Source organism: Oreochromis niloticus, linkage group LG2 (genome assembly GCF_001858045.2).
Source record: "Oreochromis niloticus isolate F11D_XX linkage group LG2, O_niloticus_UMD_NMBU, whole genome shotgun sequence".
Lineage (NCBI taxonomy): Eukaryota > Metazoa > Chordata > Actinopteri > Cichliformes > Cichlidae > Oreochromis > Oreochromis niloticus.
The window spans coordinates 27,276,375-27,292,586 of NC_031966.2; the positions used below are offsets into that span (position 1 = coordinate 27,276,375).

The window sequence follows — 16,212 nt, forward strand, 5'->3', positions numbered from 1 at the left end:
TATATATTTTTATTTAAAGACAGGACTCACATGTTTTCATTTCTAGTCTTTAAAACCTGTCTCTATCCATCTAGTATTAATTCTTTCTGGGAAACAAGGATGTATATTATGCACACACACAAACACACATGCAGCTATTACCTATTTCTTGTTTTTATACCTAAGATGATTTATTGTTGAATGAAGACATTTTTCAAACACATGTAAAATGTGACCAATTGTGTTTATTGGGTAAAGGAAAAGGTAGAAGGGGGGAAAAGGGGGGATAGAAAGAATGAAAGAGAGAGAGAAGAGAAAACCCCAACAATCCCCTCTGAGCAAGCACCAGGCGACAGTGGATAGGAAAAACTCCTTTTAAAGTGAAGGAGAAACCTATGGCAGAACCAGGCTCAGGAGGGGGCAGTCAACTGCCGGGACTGGTCGGGGGGTGAGGGTGAAAAAAGAAAAAGGAGGGAGGGGAAGGGGAAGGGGGAAAAGGGGGGATAGAAAGAATGAAAGAGAGAGAGGAGAGAAAACCCCAACAATCCCCTCTGAGCAAGCACCAGGCGACAGTGGATAGGAAAAACTCCTTTTAAAGTGAAGGAGAAACCTATGGCAGAACCAGGCTCAGGAGGGGGCAGTCAACTGCCGGGACTGGTCGGGGGGTGAGGGTGAAAAAGGAGGGAGGGGAAGGGGAAGGGGGGAAATGAAGATGGAATAGAGGTGGAGGAAGACGAGGTTACATCAGGTGAGAAGCAGCAGTGTTCCTCCTCCAGAACCAGTGGAAGCGTTTTTCTTCTTTTTCAGATACTCTTCCACGAGCACTTTCTTCTCAATGATGAGGGTTTTCAGCTCATCCATTGTTTCTGTGTTTTCTTTCTCAAGTTTGCTGCATCTTTTCACCATGTCTTCTAATTGTTCTTGTTTTTCTTTAAGCTTGTCTTTCAGTTCTTTAACTGTTGCCTCCTCTATTCCCTTTGCCTTGTGCACATCTGTGTGCATGTCTTCCAGCTGCTGGTTTCTCTTCTGGATTTCTTGAAGTCTACACTGCAGGTCTTTATGTGTTTTCTGTTGTTCTTGCTTTTGCACCTGGATTTCAGTGTTTTTGTACTTCAAGATCTTAGAAAGTTCCTCAAGTTCGCTATTTTTTCTCAGCATCTCATTGATGCTACTCTGCATCGCTGAGCATTGTTTTTCCAGTTGTTTCTTTTCTCCTTCCAGTACAGTTGTTTTGTACTTCGTTTCATTATACAATTCTTGGAGTGCTTGATTTTTCCTCTGGAAATTAAGTTTTTCTTCTTCCTGTTGTATTTTCTGTTGGTCTTTTTCTTGAAGCACCTCTTTATTTCCGTGCACTTTTTTATCAAGCCTGATTTGGAGCAATCTGTGTTTTTCCTCCATCTCGTCAAGCTTGGAGTCCATTTCCTTCTGTTTCATTTCCATTTGCTTCTTGTCTTGAAGCAACTGTTGACTTTTGTGCAGAGTTTTGTCATGCTTCACCTGCAGAGCTTTGTATTTTTCCTCCATGGCTTGGAGTTTGCTCTGCAGGTCTCTCTGCTCTACGGGCTCTTGTTTCTTGTCTTGGAGGATCTCTTTATTTTTCTCCAGAGCTTCATCGAGTATTACTTGCAAGCCTTCATTTTGTTTCTCGATGTTCCTCAGCTTGCAATCCATTTCTTCCTTTTGTATTTTCTGTTGGTCTTTCTCGTGAAGCAACTCTTTATTTTTGAGCAGTGTTTCCTCAAGAGTTATTTGGAGCATTTTGCATTTTTCCTCCAAGACTTCAAACTTGCGGTCCGTTTCTTTCTCGAGCATTCCTTGTTGCTCTCTCTCTTGAACGAACTCTTTATTTCTGTGCACTTTTTTATCGAGCCTGACTTGAAGCAATCTGTGTTTTTCCTCCATCTCGTCAAGCTTGGAGTCCATTTCTTTCTGTTTCATCTCCATTTGCTTCTTGTCTTGAAGCAACTGTTGACTTTTGCGCAGAGTTTTGTCATGCTTCACCTGCAGAGCTTTGTATTTTTCCTCCATGGCTTGGAGTTTGCTCTGCAGGTCTCTCTGCTCTACGGGCTCTTGTTTCTTGTCTTGGAGGATCTCTTTATTTTTCTCCAGAGCTTCTTCAAGCATTACTTGCAAGCCTTCATTTTGCTTCTCGATGTTCCTCAGCTTGCAATCCATTTCTTCCTTTTGTATTTTCTGTTGGTCTTTCTCGTGAAGCAACTCTTTATTTTTGAGCAGTGTTTCCTCAAGAGTTATTTGGAGCATTTTGCATTTTTCCTCCAAGACTTCAAACTTGCGGTCCGTTTCTTTCTCGAGCATTCCTTGTTGCTCTCTCTCTTGAACGAACTCTTTATTTCTGTGCACTTTTTTATCAAGCCTGACTTGAAGCAATCTGTGTTTTTCCTCCATCTCGTCAAGCTTGGAGTCCATTTCCTTCTGTTTCATTTCCATTTGCTTCTTGTCTTGAAGCAACTGTTGACTTTTGTGCAGAGTTTTGTCATGCTTCACCTGCAGAGCTTTGTATTTTTTCTCCATGGCTTGGAGTTTGCTCTGCAGGTCTCTCTGCTCTACGGGCTCTTGTTTCTTGTCTTGGAGGATCTCTTTATTTTTCTCCAGAGCTTCATCGAGTATTACTTGCAAGCCTTCATTTTGTTTCTCGAGGTTCCTCAGCTTGCAATCCATTTCTTCCTTTTGTATTTTCTGTTGGTCTTTCTCGTGAAGCAACTCTTTATTTTTGAGCAGTGTTTCCTCAAGAGTTATTTGGAGCATTTTGCATTTTTCCTCCAAGACTTCAAACTTGCGGTCCGTTTCTTTCTCGAGCATTCCTTGTTGCTCTCTCTCTTGAACGAACTCTTTATTTCTGTGCACTTTTTTATCGAGCCTGACTTGAAGCAATCTGTGTTTTTCCTCCATCTCGTCAAGCTTGGAGTCCATTTCTTTCTGTTTCATTTCCATTTGCTTCTTGTCTTGAAGCAACTGTTGACTTTTGCGCAGAGTTTTGTCATGCTTCACCTGCAGAGCTTTGTATTTTTCCTCCATGGCTTGGAGTTTGCTCTGCAGGTCTCTCTGCTCTACGGGCTCTTGTTTCTTGTCTTGGAGGATCTCCTTATTTCTCTCCAGAGCTTCTTCAAGCATTACTTGCAAGCCTTCATTTTGCTTCTCGATGTTCCTCAGCTTGCAATCCATTTCTTCCTTTTGTATTTTCTGTTGGTCTATCTTGTGAAGAAACTCTTTATTTCTCTCCAGAGCTTCATCAAGCATTACTTGCAAGCCTTCATTCTGTTTCTTGATGTACCTCAGCTTGCAGTCCATTTCTTCCTTTTGTTTTTTCTGTTGGTCTTTCTTGTGAAGAAACTCTTTATTTCTCTCCAGAGCTTCATCAAGCATTACTTGCAAGCCTTCATTTTGTTTCTCGATGTTCCTCAGCTTGCAATCCATTTCTTCCTTTTGTATTTTCTGTTGGTCTTTCTCATGAAGCATCTCTTTATTTTTGAGCAGTGTTTCCTCATGAGTTATTTGCAGCATTTTCAGTTTTTCCTCCAAGACTTCAAGCTTGGAGTCTGTTTCTTTCTCGAGCATTTCTTGTTGCTCTCTCTCTTGAATGAACTCTTTGTTTTTGTGCACTGTTTTCTCAAGCTTGATTTGGAGCAATCTGTGTTTTTCCTCCATCTCGTCAAGCTTGGAGTCCATTTCTTTCTGTTTCATTTCCATTTGCTTCTTGTCTTGAAGCAACTGTTGACTTTTGTGCAGAGTTTTATCACGTTTCACCTGCAGCGCTTTGTATTTTTCCTCCATGGCTTGGAGTTTGCTCTGCAGGTCTCTCTGCTGTGTGGACTGTTGCTTCTCTTCTTGGTGGATTTCTTCCAGTTTTTCCAGAGCTTCGTCAAGCTTCTCTTGGAGCTCCTGATTCTTCTTGACCATGTTTTCCTGTTTTATGCTCTCTTTTTTCTCCTTTTGGAGCAGATCTTGAATTTTTTCCAGAGCTCCATCAAGCTTTTCTTGGAGCTTGTGATTCTTCTTATCTTGGAGAGCCCATTGTTTCTCCTCAATAATACTTTTCCTTTCCTGAAGCTGGTAGGATAATTTTTCTAATTCAGCGCTCTTTCTCTCATTTTCTTCTGTCAGGATCTTAATCTTTTCTCTGTTCATAAGATTTTCATTCTCCATTTCTTCCAATCGCTTTTCCTCTAATTCTACCTGTTCATCCCAAGGAAGAGAGCTCATATAAGGGTCTAGGGACTCATACCATGGAATAGAGCTGGGGTCAGCTTCTTGTCTTTCTTGCTTTTTCTGAGACATGTTGGAGTCTGTATACCGTGACTACGAAAGGGATCCAAATGTTTCGAAATGCTTTACTGGTGAACGTTTGAGCGCTGCTAACATAAGTGCTGCAAATAACGGACTAAAAGTTGTACATCCTCACCCCTATTTAAGGATTCATGAGGATCAAAGCTTCAAAGGATCAAAGCTTTAGAAGCCCGTGACATCAGAATTCCATAAGCCAATGAGGTTGTCACATGACATTTTTGAATGAGGTCATGTTTTTGTATGAATTTTTTAAATAACATCAACATTCCTAAGCCAGTGAGGTTCTTGCATTTTGAATGAGGATAATTCTTTTGTGTTAAAAAAAAAAAAGTGTAAAAAGTATTATTGCAATAACATAAAAAGTGAGTAAAGAAAGTAAATAAAAGTACAGTTTTATTTATATAGCACCTTTCAAGACAAATTCATTGTGTCTGAGTTGTATTGGTAACTCGTTGAAGTGTTACTGGGTATCATAACTAGACAGTTTGCGCATACAGTGAGTAAAAGCATTGGGTGGACTGAATCAGGTTAAATTAAATCGATAGAACTTAGAAAAACTAAGTAAGCTGGAAGTTTTGCTTCTCAGTGCGGAAGGATGAAAGATGTGTTTTGAAAATGCCGCCCGTCCTCCTCCCTCTGGGATCAGTCCGCATGTTCACGGTGCATTTTTTATGGAATATGTTGAGCAAACCTGGAGAAGCGTCAGCTCAAGATATTATTGTTGTCATTGCTGTGGATTTTTACCTGATACACTGACTTGGTGAGTAAATGTTTACTCTTATTCAAAGTGATTTTGTGGCTTCTCTTAGTTTAGCACCAGGTTTAAAATCTTGCTAGCTAGTTAGTGTTAGCCTAGCATTGCTGCTGCCGCTGGGCTCATGTTACTTAAAAATTAACACCACAGCCTTAAAAACCTTACATAAAACTATGTGGTGAAATTTTCTGTTGATTGTTTGAAATAAATAAGTGAGATAAGAGCCCAGACAAAATTCTTCGGGAGGTGCAGCCGTTAGGGGTGGGGTAGGTAGGTGTGGGATGTGGGGGGTGGATAACAGAGCTCTCGGAAAATGTGGAAGCACTTTTGCAAATATGTGATATTTTGATAAATTAAGTAGATATTTGAGCATTACATAGCTACATTGTCTCCTGAAAATATCTTAAAAGGTTATTTTGTGACCCAGAAAGGGTAGTCTGGGGGAAAAGGAGGATCGCATTTGTCGCTGCGGTTGTCGGAGCCTGTGCATACTTGTAAGCGCGGCAATGGCGGAGGAGCGCCGCTGAAAAACTTATTACTTTTTCTGGGTCACAAAATATACTTTTAAGATATTTTCAGGCGACGATGCAGCTATGTAATGCTCAAATATCTGCTCGATTTATCAAGACATCACATATTTGCAAAAATGCTCCGACGTTTTCGGAGACGTCTATTTTCTTTCATGCTTTGTGGCAGCTTTAGAACATCTGTGGCATCTATTAATGTCAAATCTAGCCTTTATTTAACAACATAAGCAAACTCTATGTTACAATGATTGCACAGCCATTAAGGATCAAATCAGTTTCTGAAAAATGTTCTGTTTTTTTCTCCCTCTGCTGGCTTCTTACTGTCTTTGAGGCTCGGGACCAGCACTCCTGCTGTTGGACAGAAAGACATCAACTCAGTGGTAAGTGTTTTGGTTTTCCAATATATTAGCAACTGTCAGTGACATTTATATTAATCAGGCTGAACTTTAATCATACTTTAGATCAGCCTGTTTTACTTATTGTTTTATTTGTGCTTTGGTTTGGGGAAGTTGTTTCTTTACTGATTTTTTCCTGTCTTCTGTTATTAGACTTGAGAAAATCTGTTTTGTGCCCAAAATCCTTTTGCACATCATTAGAATGAAAGTTATTGGCCATGTTTGCATAGCCCTTTAGTCATGATGCTTTCATGACATTATTGTGTGTTGGGTGGTGGTCACGGCTATCCAGACTGACAATTTGGGACATTGAATGTCACCTCTCCGGTGGGGAGGGAGCCTGAGATTGTCTAAATTGGAGTCTGTTCTATACCAAATGCAGAAAAAAATGTTTTAAGAAAGCAATTAAGTTCATGTTCCAAAAAATATGATTGTTTGCTTGCAGGACAACAGGAGAGATGAGTCCTCCGTCACAGATGGTGTGGTCAGTGAAGATGGTCGCCTGCAGGTTCAAGCTCATTGCATCTCCAACCCACATCCACTGCCACTGTACTTAAGGGAAGTTAAAGACTTTCTTCTGCACCTACATTTGGATCACCTCGATCCATGACAGTCATTCAGGCAGTAATGCCTGGACTGGAAACGAGCCATTCTTAAAATAATACAACATTCCAGCTCATGTGTTGGAATGGAAAACAAATGTGTTGTTTAAATTGGAGACTGCACTTGTGACAGAACAATAAATATTTTATTTTGATTATATAAGTAATGTAAGTACAAAACAAACTGTGGTAGACCTAAACTTATTTTCAGAATAATTACATCTGAGACTTTGTTTCATTGTAAGATTATAACAGTGATGGCAATATAATTGTTTGTTGTTCAGCAGAACAGTGTCCAGTATGTTGGCTGTTGTACTTTGTTGTGTTTGAAAATAAAAGTTGGGCTCATTTTAACATCATTACAAAAATTGTTGTTAATTATTTTTAATCATATTCAGGTTACCACAAATTGTTTTTTCATTTAGTTGAACTTAACATGTTTGTCAGTAGGTAGGTAAACAATTAGTATTGTACAGTCAGAAATATCAAGTTATTGTTAATACTGCAGACTTGCAATGTATAAGTTGTCCTAACAGTCATCTTAAGTAAGCTTTACTTAGTTTTTTTGAGGCAACGAGTTTCCATAATTTTTTTGAGTTCTGGGAACTAACAAGGCTGTACAGTGTACTCAAAATGAGTAAGTTGCCCTAACTTGGTCATCTTACGTAAACTTGATCCAATTTTTTTGAGTTCTGGGAACAAATGAGCTTGTACAGAGTACTCAAAGTAAATAAGTTGTCCTAACTTAGTCATTTTTAGCTAAGCTTTACTCAATTTTTTTGAGGCAACAAGTTTCCATAATTTGAGTTCTGGGAACTAATTAGATTTTACAGTGTGGAGTTCTATCGATTGTATTGATCAGAGAGTTAGAACAACAACTAAAGGAAACTTTCATTAATCTGAAAGGAACTAATATAGGTTAACAGGTAGCTGATACAAATCAGGATTTAAAACCATTTTTGGTTTGTTTGTTTTTTCGTTTGACTCCTTGTTTTATTCAATATTGCAGTTTATATGATAGTATTATGGGTTTGTTAAACTGTTCCACGTGAAAATGTTGGGAAATGAAATATCACGGGTGGAAATCAATGAAAGTGGAAATTCAGAAGAAATTCTGTCCTTTTCCTCATTACTGCACATCATAAATAACTATGTAATGTGTCTGTTGCACACTTTGTATGTCAGGAATAACCATAAATGTGTTGTCTTACAAACGGCTGTATCAGGTCTTTGCATCCACAATAAGCGAGGATAACAGAACTCCTGGAAAGCAAAAAAAATCTGGTTCTTGTTTTTAAGACAGTCACCTTTAGTTTCACGCTGAGTGATGCTGGATTGTTGCAGATGAACCTGATTATGTTTCCCACTGGGTTTTATACTTCAGAGGCAACACAGAGTAAAGAGAAGCATTGTTATTTCAGTTTAACTTTAGTCTCAGTTTAGTTTTATCCCCTTGTAAATTTGATAAGAGCCAAATTGAGGAAACAAACTCAGTGTGTGGCCAGAAAATGCCATGGTGGCTTACAAACACATGTCAGAACAAAATATGAAGGATAAGACATCACACGTATAACGGAAAGAGACGCAGAAGAATTCATCTCTGAAATTTCTCACTTTATTGAACTGGCATTTGCCCGAGACCACCGGAATTGGTGGGATGGACACAAAGAAAATCAGCGGTAGACAAAAATCCGTCAGGAGGGATCAGGAGAGAACAACGGTCTGCCAAGCCATTCCCTGCTTCAGAGTTTTGTAATTTTGCACCTGCTGTCGCTTTAATATTAAACTAACGAGGTTGAAATAGACTCACAGTGGTTTCTGCTTCTTAATTAGACAGATTTATATCCCTTCATGTGCTTCTGTCTTCTGTGCTTCACTGTCTGTGATCATGCTCGAGCTCATCTTCAGTCAGTTATCTTCTGTTTGTTTCCTGTTTAAAGGTCAAGGATCCCACCTTGACCTTGCCACCTGCCTGCGTGCCATGGACGCCCAGGTTTGCAAATACAATAACTTGAAAACGAAGCAATGTTGTATTTTCAAATTGATACCATAGATACATCTAGTACAAGTCTCGAAAAAGTTTGCATCTTCGTAACCTTGACCTCAAGGTCTGATGCCAAGTCTTGTCACTTGAGACTGAGGTGATGCAGGATTTTGAATTTTTTTCTATATGTGCAGCTACTAAGAGGCTGAAGGATAACACTGATATTTTTATATTTTCATGGAGCTGCTCTCAAAGCTTTGTCATCTCACCTCAGTTCCTATAATTCAGTCCTGGTCCTGCATCACAGTGTGTGGTGTGGAATAAAACTGTGACAGTGTCAGAAATTTAGCTTGATCATCTGAGCGTAGCTGCTGCTGCTACTAACCAGCAAACCGAAATGCAGCATGTAGTGATGCACTGACGCTGGCCCCTCTGTGAAAACCCGGCACACAACCAAACAAATTTGGACAGCAGGAGCCGGCGATGTGTGCTCTAACTTCTGACTGAAGCAAGGAGAACACTGGATGGACAGACACAGCCAAAGATTTAGATTTCAGGTAGTAGGCATTTGGTACACTACATGCATAAAACCTTGTGTCCTTCCCATATTTATTAAATCCAGGTCTCACAGTGTGGTGATAATAAATTCTGTAGAAAGTGAGTAGGCATTTAGGAAACAAATATAATTAAACTATTTGTGATGTTTAATAGCCATAAAGTGAGAACAGCGGACACTAAAATCAATATTGAATCGGTGTGTAACTTTGCAAAAACAATGTCGGACTCTGTAGTTTTCTCTGGTCCCCTCCCCAATCAGACCAGGAGTGACATGTTTAGCCGCATGTTCTCCTTAAATTGCTGGCTGTCTGAGTGGTGTCCCAGAAACGATGTGGGCTTCATAGATAATTGGCAAACCTTCTGGAGGAAACCTGGTCTTGTTAGGAGAGACGGCATCCATCCCACTTTGGATGGAGCAGCTCTCATTTCTAGAAATATGGACAAATTCATTAAACCCCCCAAAATATGACTATCCAGAGTTGGGACCAGGAAGCAGAGTTGCAGTCTTACACGCCTCTCTGCAGCTTCTCTCCTCCTGCTACCCCCCCAAAAACCCATCTCCATTGAGACTGTGTCAGCTCCCAAAAAGACAAAAAACAAACCAAAAACCAGCAATAAACAACTTAAACATAAAAAATCACAAAGAAAGAACAATACAGTATCCACATCTGAACCAAAGAGTAAAACAGTGAAATGTGGATTATTAAATATTAGGTCTCTCTCCTCCAAGTCTCTGTTAGTACATGACTTAATAATTGATCAACAAATCGATTTACTCTGCCTTACAGAAACCTGGTTGCAGCAGGATGAGTATGTTAGTTTAAATGAATCAACACCCCCGAGTCATTCTAACTACCAGAAATCCCGAAGCACAGGCCGAGGGGGCGGTGTGGCAGCAATTTTTCACACCAGCCTATTAATTAACGAAAGACCAAGACAGACTTTTAATTCATTTGAAAGCCTGATGCTTAGCCTCGTCCACCCCAGCTGTAAAACTCAGAAACCAGTCTTACTTGTTATCATCTATCGTCCACCTGGGCCTTACACAGAGTTTCTCTCTGATTTCTCAGACTTTTTATCTGATTTAGTGCTCAGCTCAGATAAAATAATTATTGTGGGTGATTTTAACATCCATGTAGATGCTAAAAATGACAGCCTCAACATCGCATTTAATCTGTTACTAGACTCAATTGGCTTCTTTCAAAATGTAAAAGAACCCACCCACCACTTTAATCACACTCTAGATCTTGTTTTAACATATGGCATAGAAACTGAATATTTAACAGTGTTTCCTGAAAACCCTCTGCTGTCTGATCATTTCCTGATAACATTTACATTTACAATAATTGATTACACAGCAGTGGAGAGTAGACTTTATCAAAGTAGATGTCTTTCTGAAAGTGCTGTAACTAAGTTTAAGAATATAATCCACCCACTGTTATCATCTTCAATGCCCTGTACCAACATAGAGCAGAGCAGCTATCTGAACGCTACTCCAACAGAGGTCGATTATCTTGTTAATAATTTTACCTCCTCACTACGTACGACTCTGGATACTGTAGCTCCTGTGAAAACTAAGGCCTCAAATCCAAAGTCCCTGACTCCGTGGTATAATTCTCAAACACGTAGCCTAAAGCAGATAACTCGTAAGCTGGAGAGGAAATGGCGTGTCACAAATTTAGAGGATCATCATTTAGCCTGGAGAAATAGTTTGCTGCTTTATAAGAAAGCCCTCCGCAAAGCCAGAACATCTTACTATTCGTCACTGATTGAAGAAAATAAGAACAACCCCAGGTTTCTCTTCAGCACTGTAGCCAGGCTGACAAAAAGTCAGAGCTCTACTGAGCCAACCATCCCTTTAACGTTAACTAGTAATGACTTCATGAACTTCTTCACAAATAAAATTTTTATCATTAGAGAAAAAATTACCAATAATCATCCCACAGATGTAATATTATCTACAGCTACTCTTAGTACCATCGATGTTAAGTTAGACTCTTTTTCTCCAATTGATCTTTCTGAGTTAACTTCAATAATTAATTCCTCCAAACCATCAACGTGTCTTTTAGACCCCATTCCTACAAAACTGCTCAAAGAAGTCCTGCCATTAATTAATTCTTCGATCTTAAATATGATCAACCTATCTCTAATAATCGGCTATGTACCACAGGCCTTCAAGCTGGCTGTAGTTAAACCTTTACTTAAAAAGCCATCTCTAGACCCAGCTGTCTTAGCTAATTATAGGCCAATCTCCAACCTTCCTTTCATATCAAAAATCCTTGAAAGAGTAGTTGTCAAACAGCTAACTGATCATCTGCAGAGGAATGGCTTATTTGAAGCGTTTCAGTCAGGTTTCAGAGCTCATCACAGCACAGAAACAGCTTTAGTGAAGGTTACAAATGATCTTCTTATGGCCTCTGACAGTGGACTCATCTCTGTGCTTGTCCTGCTAGACCTCAGTGCTGCGTTCGATACTGTTGACCATAATATCCTATTAGAGCGATTAGAACATGCTGTAGGTATTACAGGTACTGCACTGCAGTGGTTTGTATCATATCTATCTAATAGACTCCAGTTTGTACATGTAAATGGAGAGTCCTCTTCAGACACTAAGGTCAATTATGGTGTTCCACAGGGTTCAGTGCTAGGACCAATTCTATTTACATTATACATGCTTCCCCTAGGCAACATCATTAGAAGACATAGCATAAATTTTCACTGCTATGCAGATGACACGCAGCTCTATCTATCCATGAAGCCAGGTAACACACACCAATTAGTTAAACTGCAGGAATGTCTTAAAGACATAAAGACCTGGATGGCCGCTAACTTTCTGCTTCTTAATTCAGATAAAACTGAGGTTATTGTACTCGGCCCTGAAAATCTTAGAAATATGGTATCTAAGCAGATTCTTACTCTGGATGGCATTACCTTGGCCTCCAGTAACACTGTGAGAAACCTTGGAGTCATTTTTGACCAGGACATGTCCTTCAATGCACATATTAAACAAATATGTAAGACTGCTTTCTTCCATTTGCGCAATATCTCTAAAATTAGAAATATCCTGTCTCAGAGTGATGCTGAAAAACTAGTTCATGCATTTATTACTTCCAGGCTGGACTACTGTAATTCACTATTATCAGGAAGTCCTAAAAACTCACTGAGAAGCCTTCAGCTAATCCAAAATGCTGCAGCAAGAGTCCTGACAGGGACTAGAAAGAGAGAGCATATTTCTCCTGTTTTGGCTTCCCTTCATTGGCTTCCTGTTAAATCCAGAATTGATTTCAAAATCCTGCTCCTCACATACAAGGTCTTAAATAATCAGGCCCCATCTTATCTTAATGACCTTGTAGTACCATATCACCCTATTAGAGCACTTCGCTCTTGCACTGCAGGCCTACTTGTTGTTCCTAGAGTATTTAAAAGTAGAATGGGAGGCAGAGCCTTCAGTTTTCAGGCCCCTCTTCTGTGGAACCAGCTTCCAGTTTGGATTCGGGAGACAGACACTATCTCTACTTTCAAGATTAGGCTTAAAACTTTCCTTTTTGCTAAAGCATATAGTTAGGGCTGGACCAGGTGACCCTGAATCCTCCCTTAGTTATGCTGCAATAGACGTAGGCTGCCGGGGATTCCCATGATGCATTGAGTTTTTCCCTTCCAGTCACCTTTCTCACTCACTATGTGCTAATAGACCTCTCTGCATCGAATCATATCTGTTATTAATCTCTGTCTCTCTTCCACAGCATGTCTTTCATCCTGTTTTCCTTCTTTCACCCCAACCGGTCGCAGCAGATGGCCGCCACTCCCTGAGCCTGGTTCTGCCGGAGGTTTCTTCCTGTTAAAAGGGAGTTTTTCCTTCCCACTGTCGCCAAAGTGCTTGCTCATAGGGGGTCATATGATTGTTGGGTTTTTCTCTGTATTTATTATTGTGCTATCTACTGTACAATATAAAGCGCCTTGAGGCGACTTTTGTTGTGATTTGGCGCTATATAAATAAAATTGAATTGAATTGAATTGAATTGAAGAGAACGTTTTCTAATTTATTACCTTTAATTGGACCCCAGCAGAGGGCTGAAACATCAGGATAATTCAGGTGTGTTTAAATGAGCTGCGTGTTTGCTCAGCAGAACTCTGGTCGAGCAAATTATGTTTTAAAAAGTGGCAGCACATCCTGCTCTGCCTGAATATTCTCCAGCAGAGTAAATGTGTCTGTGTGAAGTGCGAAGGAGAAGCTCCATCACTGTTTGTTCTGAAATTAGCCACTCCACCTGCACCTGCTGGCTTGCACACCTCATCGCAGTGCAGCGCTCAGGTTTGTTTGGTAGGCACTGAAAATATGTCACATCGTTCATTTATTCTCAACCTGTGCTGTGTTTGCGCTGCAGGTAATTAAGTCCTGGGTGTTTTATCACTGAGCCAAATTATCATACTGTTACACTCCTGTATCTTCTCCTGAGTGCTGGAGGGGAAAGCAAAACCTGACCATTACCATCTTTTTGGGAAACCTGCAGTCAGCTGAGACTGAAGAAGTCACTTGGATGAGTGACGAAACGTTTCTCCCACTGAAAACGCTACGTCCAGATGAACAGAATTAACTTTTGGAGATTGACCATTACCAGTTTATCATATAGGCAGGAGACCTTTGGCCCAAGAAAAGTATTAATCCATCTAAACTCATTAATATTTGTAGGTACAGCTGTGTTCTGGGATATCCTACACTTCCATGTGCAAACATGGATAGCCTGAGATTAAGAAAGGATCAAGAAGGTGGTCCCATGATAGTGCAGTTTTTGTTATGACCTGCAGGGGGAGGCAATTTCCAGACAATTTCTTACTGAGTTTCATTTAATACAACACTATGTGTCGGTTACTAATTGTGGCCCTCTTTATTTATTTAGGTAAAGCGGGCCACGCTTTACAGCATCATTACCCTGCCTCTAACTTAGCAGTGTGCAGTCAAAATGTGGCAAGTGTTCAGTGTTATAAATATCTCCCTTTTGATTCAAAGCTGAATTTCAAAGCAAACACTGAAGCTGTGTGCAGAAAGGGGCTCCTGTGTTTAAGAAGGCTTTTTTGTTTCCACGTTGATGAAACCATGATGGTTTTATTTCACCGTGCTTTTAATGAATCTGTTTTGTCCTTTTCCTTGGTGTTGTGATTTGGATAGTTATCTGAAAAGAGCAGAAACTATCTCAGATCGTTAAGTGGTCTAAAAGGCTGATTTGAGGACCACAGCTGAAATTTTCTGTACACCAGACAGTTACAGCGGTCAGCTGGTTTAATTTTTCTTGATGATCCTTCACACATTAAAAATCGTTTTCTTCCTCCCGGACAAAGGTTTCTGGTCCCAAACTGTAAAACGACAAGATTTAAAAAGTCACATTTGTGGATAATATGATGGCCAAAATTAATGTTAAGTTTTGTTGTCAGTATTTTTTGCTGTACTTTTTTGTTTTCTGTTGTTTCTTCAATTCATGAGAACAAATCTAACTACCGTTACAAATTAAATACCTGAACCTTAAAATGTTCAAATCAAGGATTCCCAGCACTTTAATTCCGAACTCAGCGTCCACATAGAAGTAATTGGCAAATTGAAAAAGAAGGTTGGTTGCAAAGTGGTTTGCAGAAGAAACGGCTTAAAAAACACAGCTGATATGAACTTTGTTTGAAATCGTTTATTATATATCTGGCATTAGAGGTGAACATAAACACTTATCTAATGTCATTTCAGCTCTCAATGCCACCGTGGCTGTTCAGAGAGGAAACATCAGTCCTGGTTTCTCAGGTTCTTAATCCTGATCCGCCTCAGAGCACGTCAGGTAATATCTGCAAGGGATGGATTTTCTCCAAAATGAAATACTCTGTTTGAAGATGAGATCATGTCAGAAAATCAGTGTTGCTCTTCTTTTATATGCTGAACAGACTGGATCGGTAATCACACCAGCAGAGCCAGGAAGTGTGGTTCCCAGGGTTCAGAGCTGGACGGCTCCCCTGTTGCCTCTCTCAGCGGGGATCAGTCCAGTCTGGGCCTGCTGCAGGCAATGTGGGGTCAGGTGGAGCTGGATTTGGTTGCACTGAGCCCTGATACAGCAGCAACATCTGCACAGAGTCCCAAAAAGCACAGGACACAAAGTCTCACTGGATTTTCTGTGGCCTTGGTCTCTACACTGGGACGTTTGGTGCACATCCTTAAAAAGGTACTGCCGGATATCAAAAAAGGTTTTGTCACACAAGCTTTTGGAAATTATTATTCAAACTAAAGATAATCCATGCAGGCTTTACTCACATAAACAAAAAATAAGAGCGTGTTATCATTGTCACTGCATCTTTTAGCTTATATCCTATAAGATAAGGTTATCTTATCTTATCTTATAGGATATAGGATACACTCATTTCTTATTAAATGTTGGTTTTATTTAAAAAGTCATGTCATTGATGGGGATGCAAGGAGACATGAATTCCAAGTTTCAAATCTTTAGATAGCAGCAAAAGCACATTTTAGAAATGCTTGATCTGTAAAATGTTTGTTACTATTACTGATTTAGCATCACTAATGCTGAAAGTCTCATGTAAATATGCTGAAGCACAGTTCTTATCTTTTTCAGGGGGTCTTCACATTTGTAAATAAATAGAATCAGTTTTTAAATTTTAGCGCAGGTTTACTTTGTTGCAAATATTTGCAGTCTGCTATATGTGTTTAAATCACTGTCTGCCTGTAATGTGTTAGAGGGAAGATGAAGCTCAGAAGGAGGCACAGGAGAAGAGAAAACTGGAGGAGGAGCTGAAAGAGCAGCAGAGGCTCATTGATGCTCTCACTGTACTTTGGTCACAACTGTACTCACTGTAATCAAGTGTTAAAAGGTGCAGTACAGACTCTACTATTACCTGAGTAATTAATAAATCTCACTTTAGAAGACCAAAATCTTTCATAGAAAGATCAGCCATTGTTTCATGTTGAAGATGTTTGAAATAAACATTCTAGGTTCGAGACCATATTGCCATTGTCATATAAATTTACCTGTTATTATAATAAGTTAGATAGGAGATAACATTTCAGACATAGATATCAGGTATGCGTACATGAATGTCCATGTTAATTAAATGT

At 39.7% G+C, this 16,212-nt stretch overlaps 1 protein-coding gene across 1 annotated transcript; it reads right to left on the reverse strand.

Annotated features, from left to right (window-relative positions):
- Positions 1-589: 589 nt before the first annotated feature.
- Positions 590-4,922, reverse strand: LOC109194872 (trichohyalin-like). The gene has a single exon (XM_019346149.2). The coding sequence runs from the start codon at positions 4,276-4,278 to the stop codon at positions 724-726; it is 3,555 nt and encodes a 1,184-aa protein (XP_019201694.1). The 5' UTR covers positions 4,279-4,922; the 3' UTR covers positions 590-723.
- Between the last annotated feature and the right edge of the window lie 11,290 nt (positions 4,923-16,212).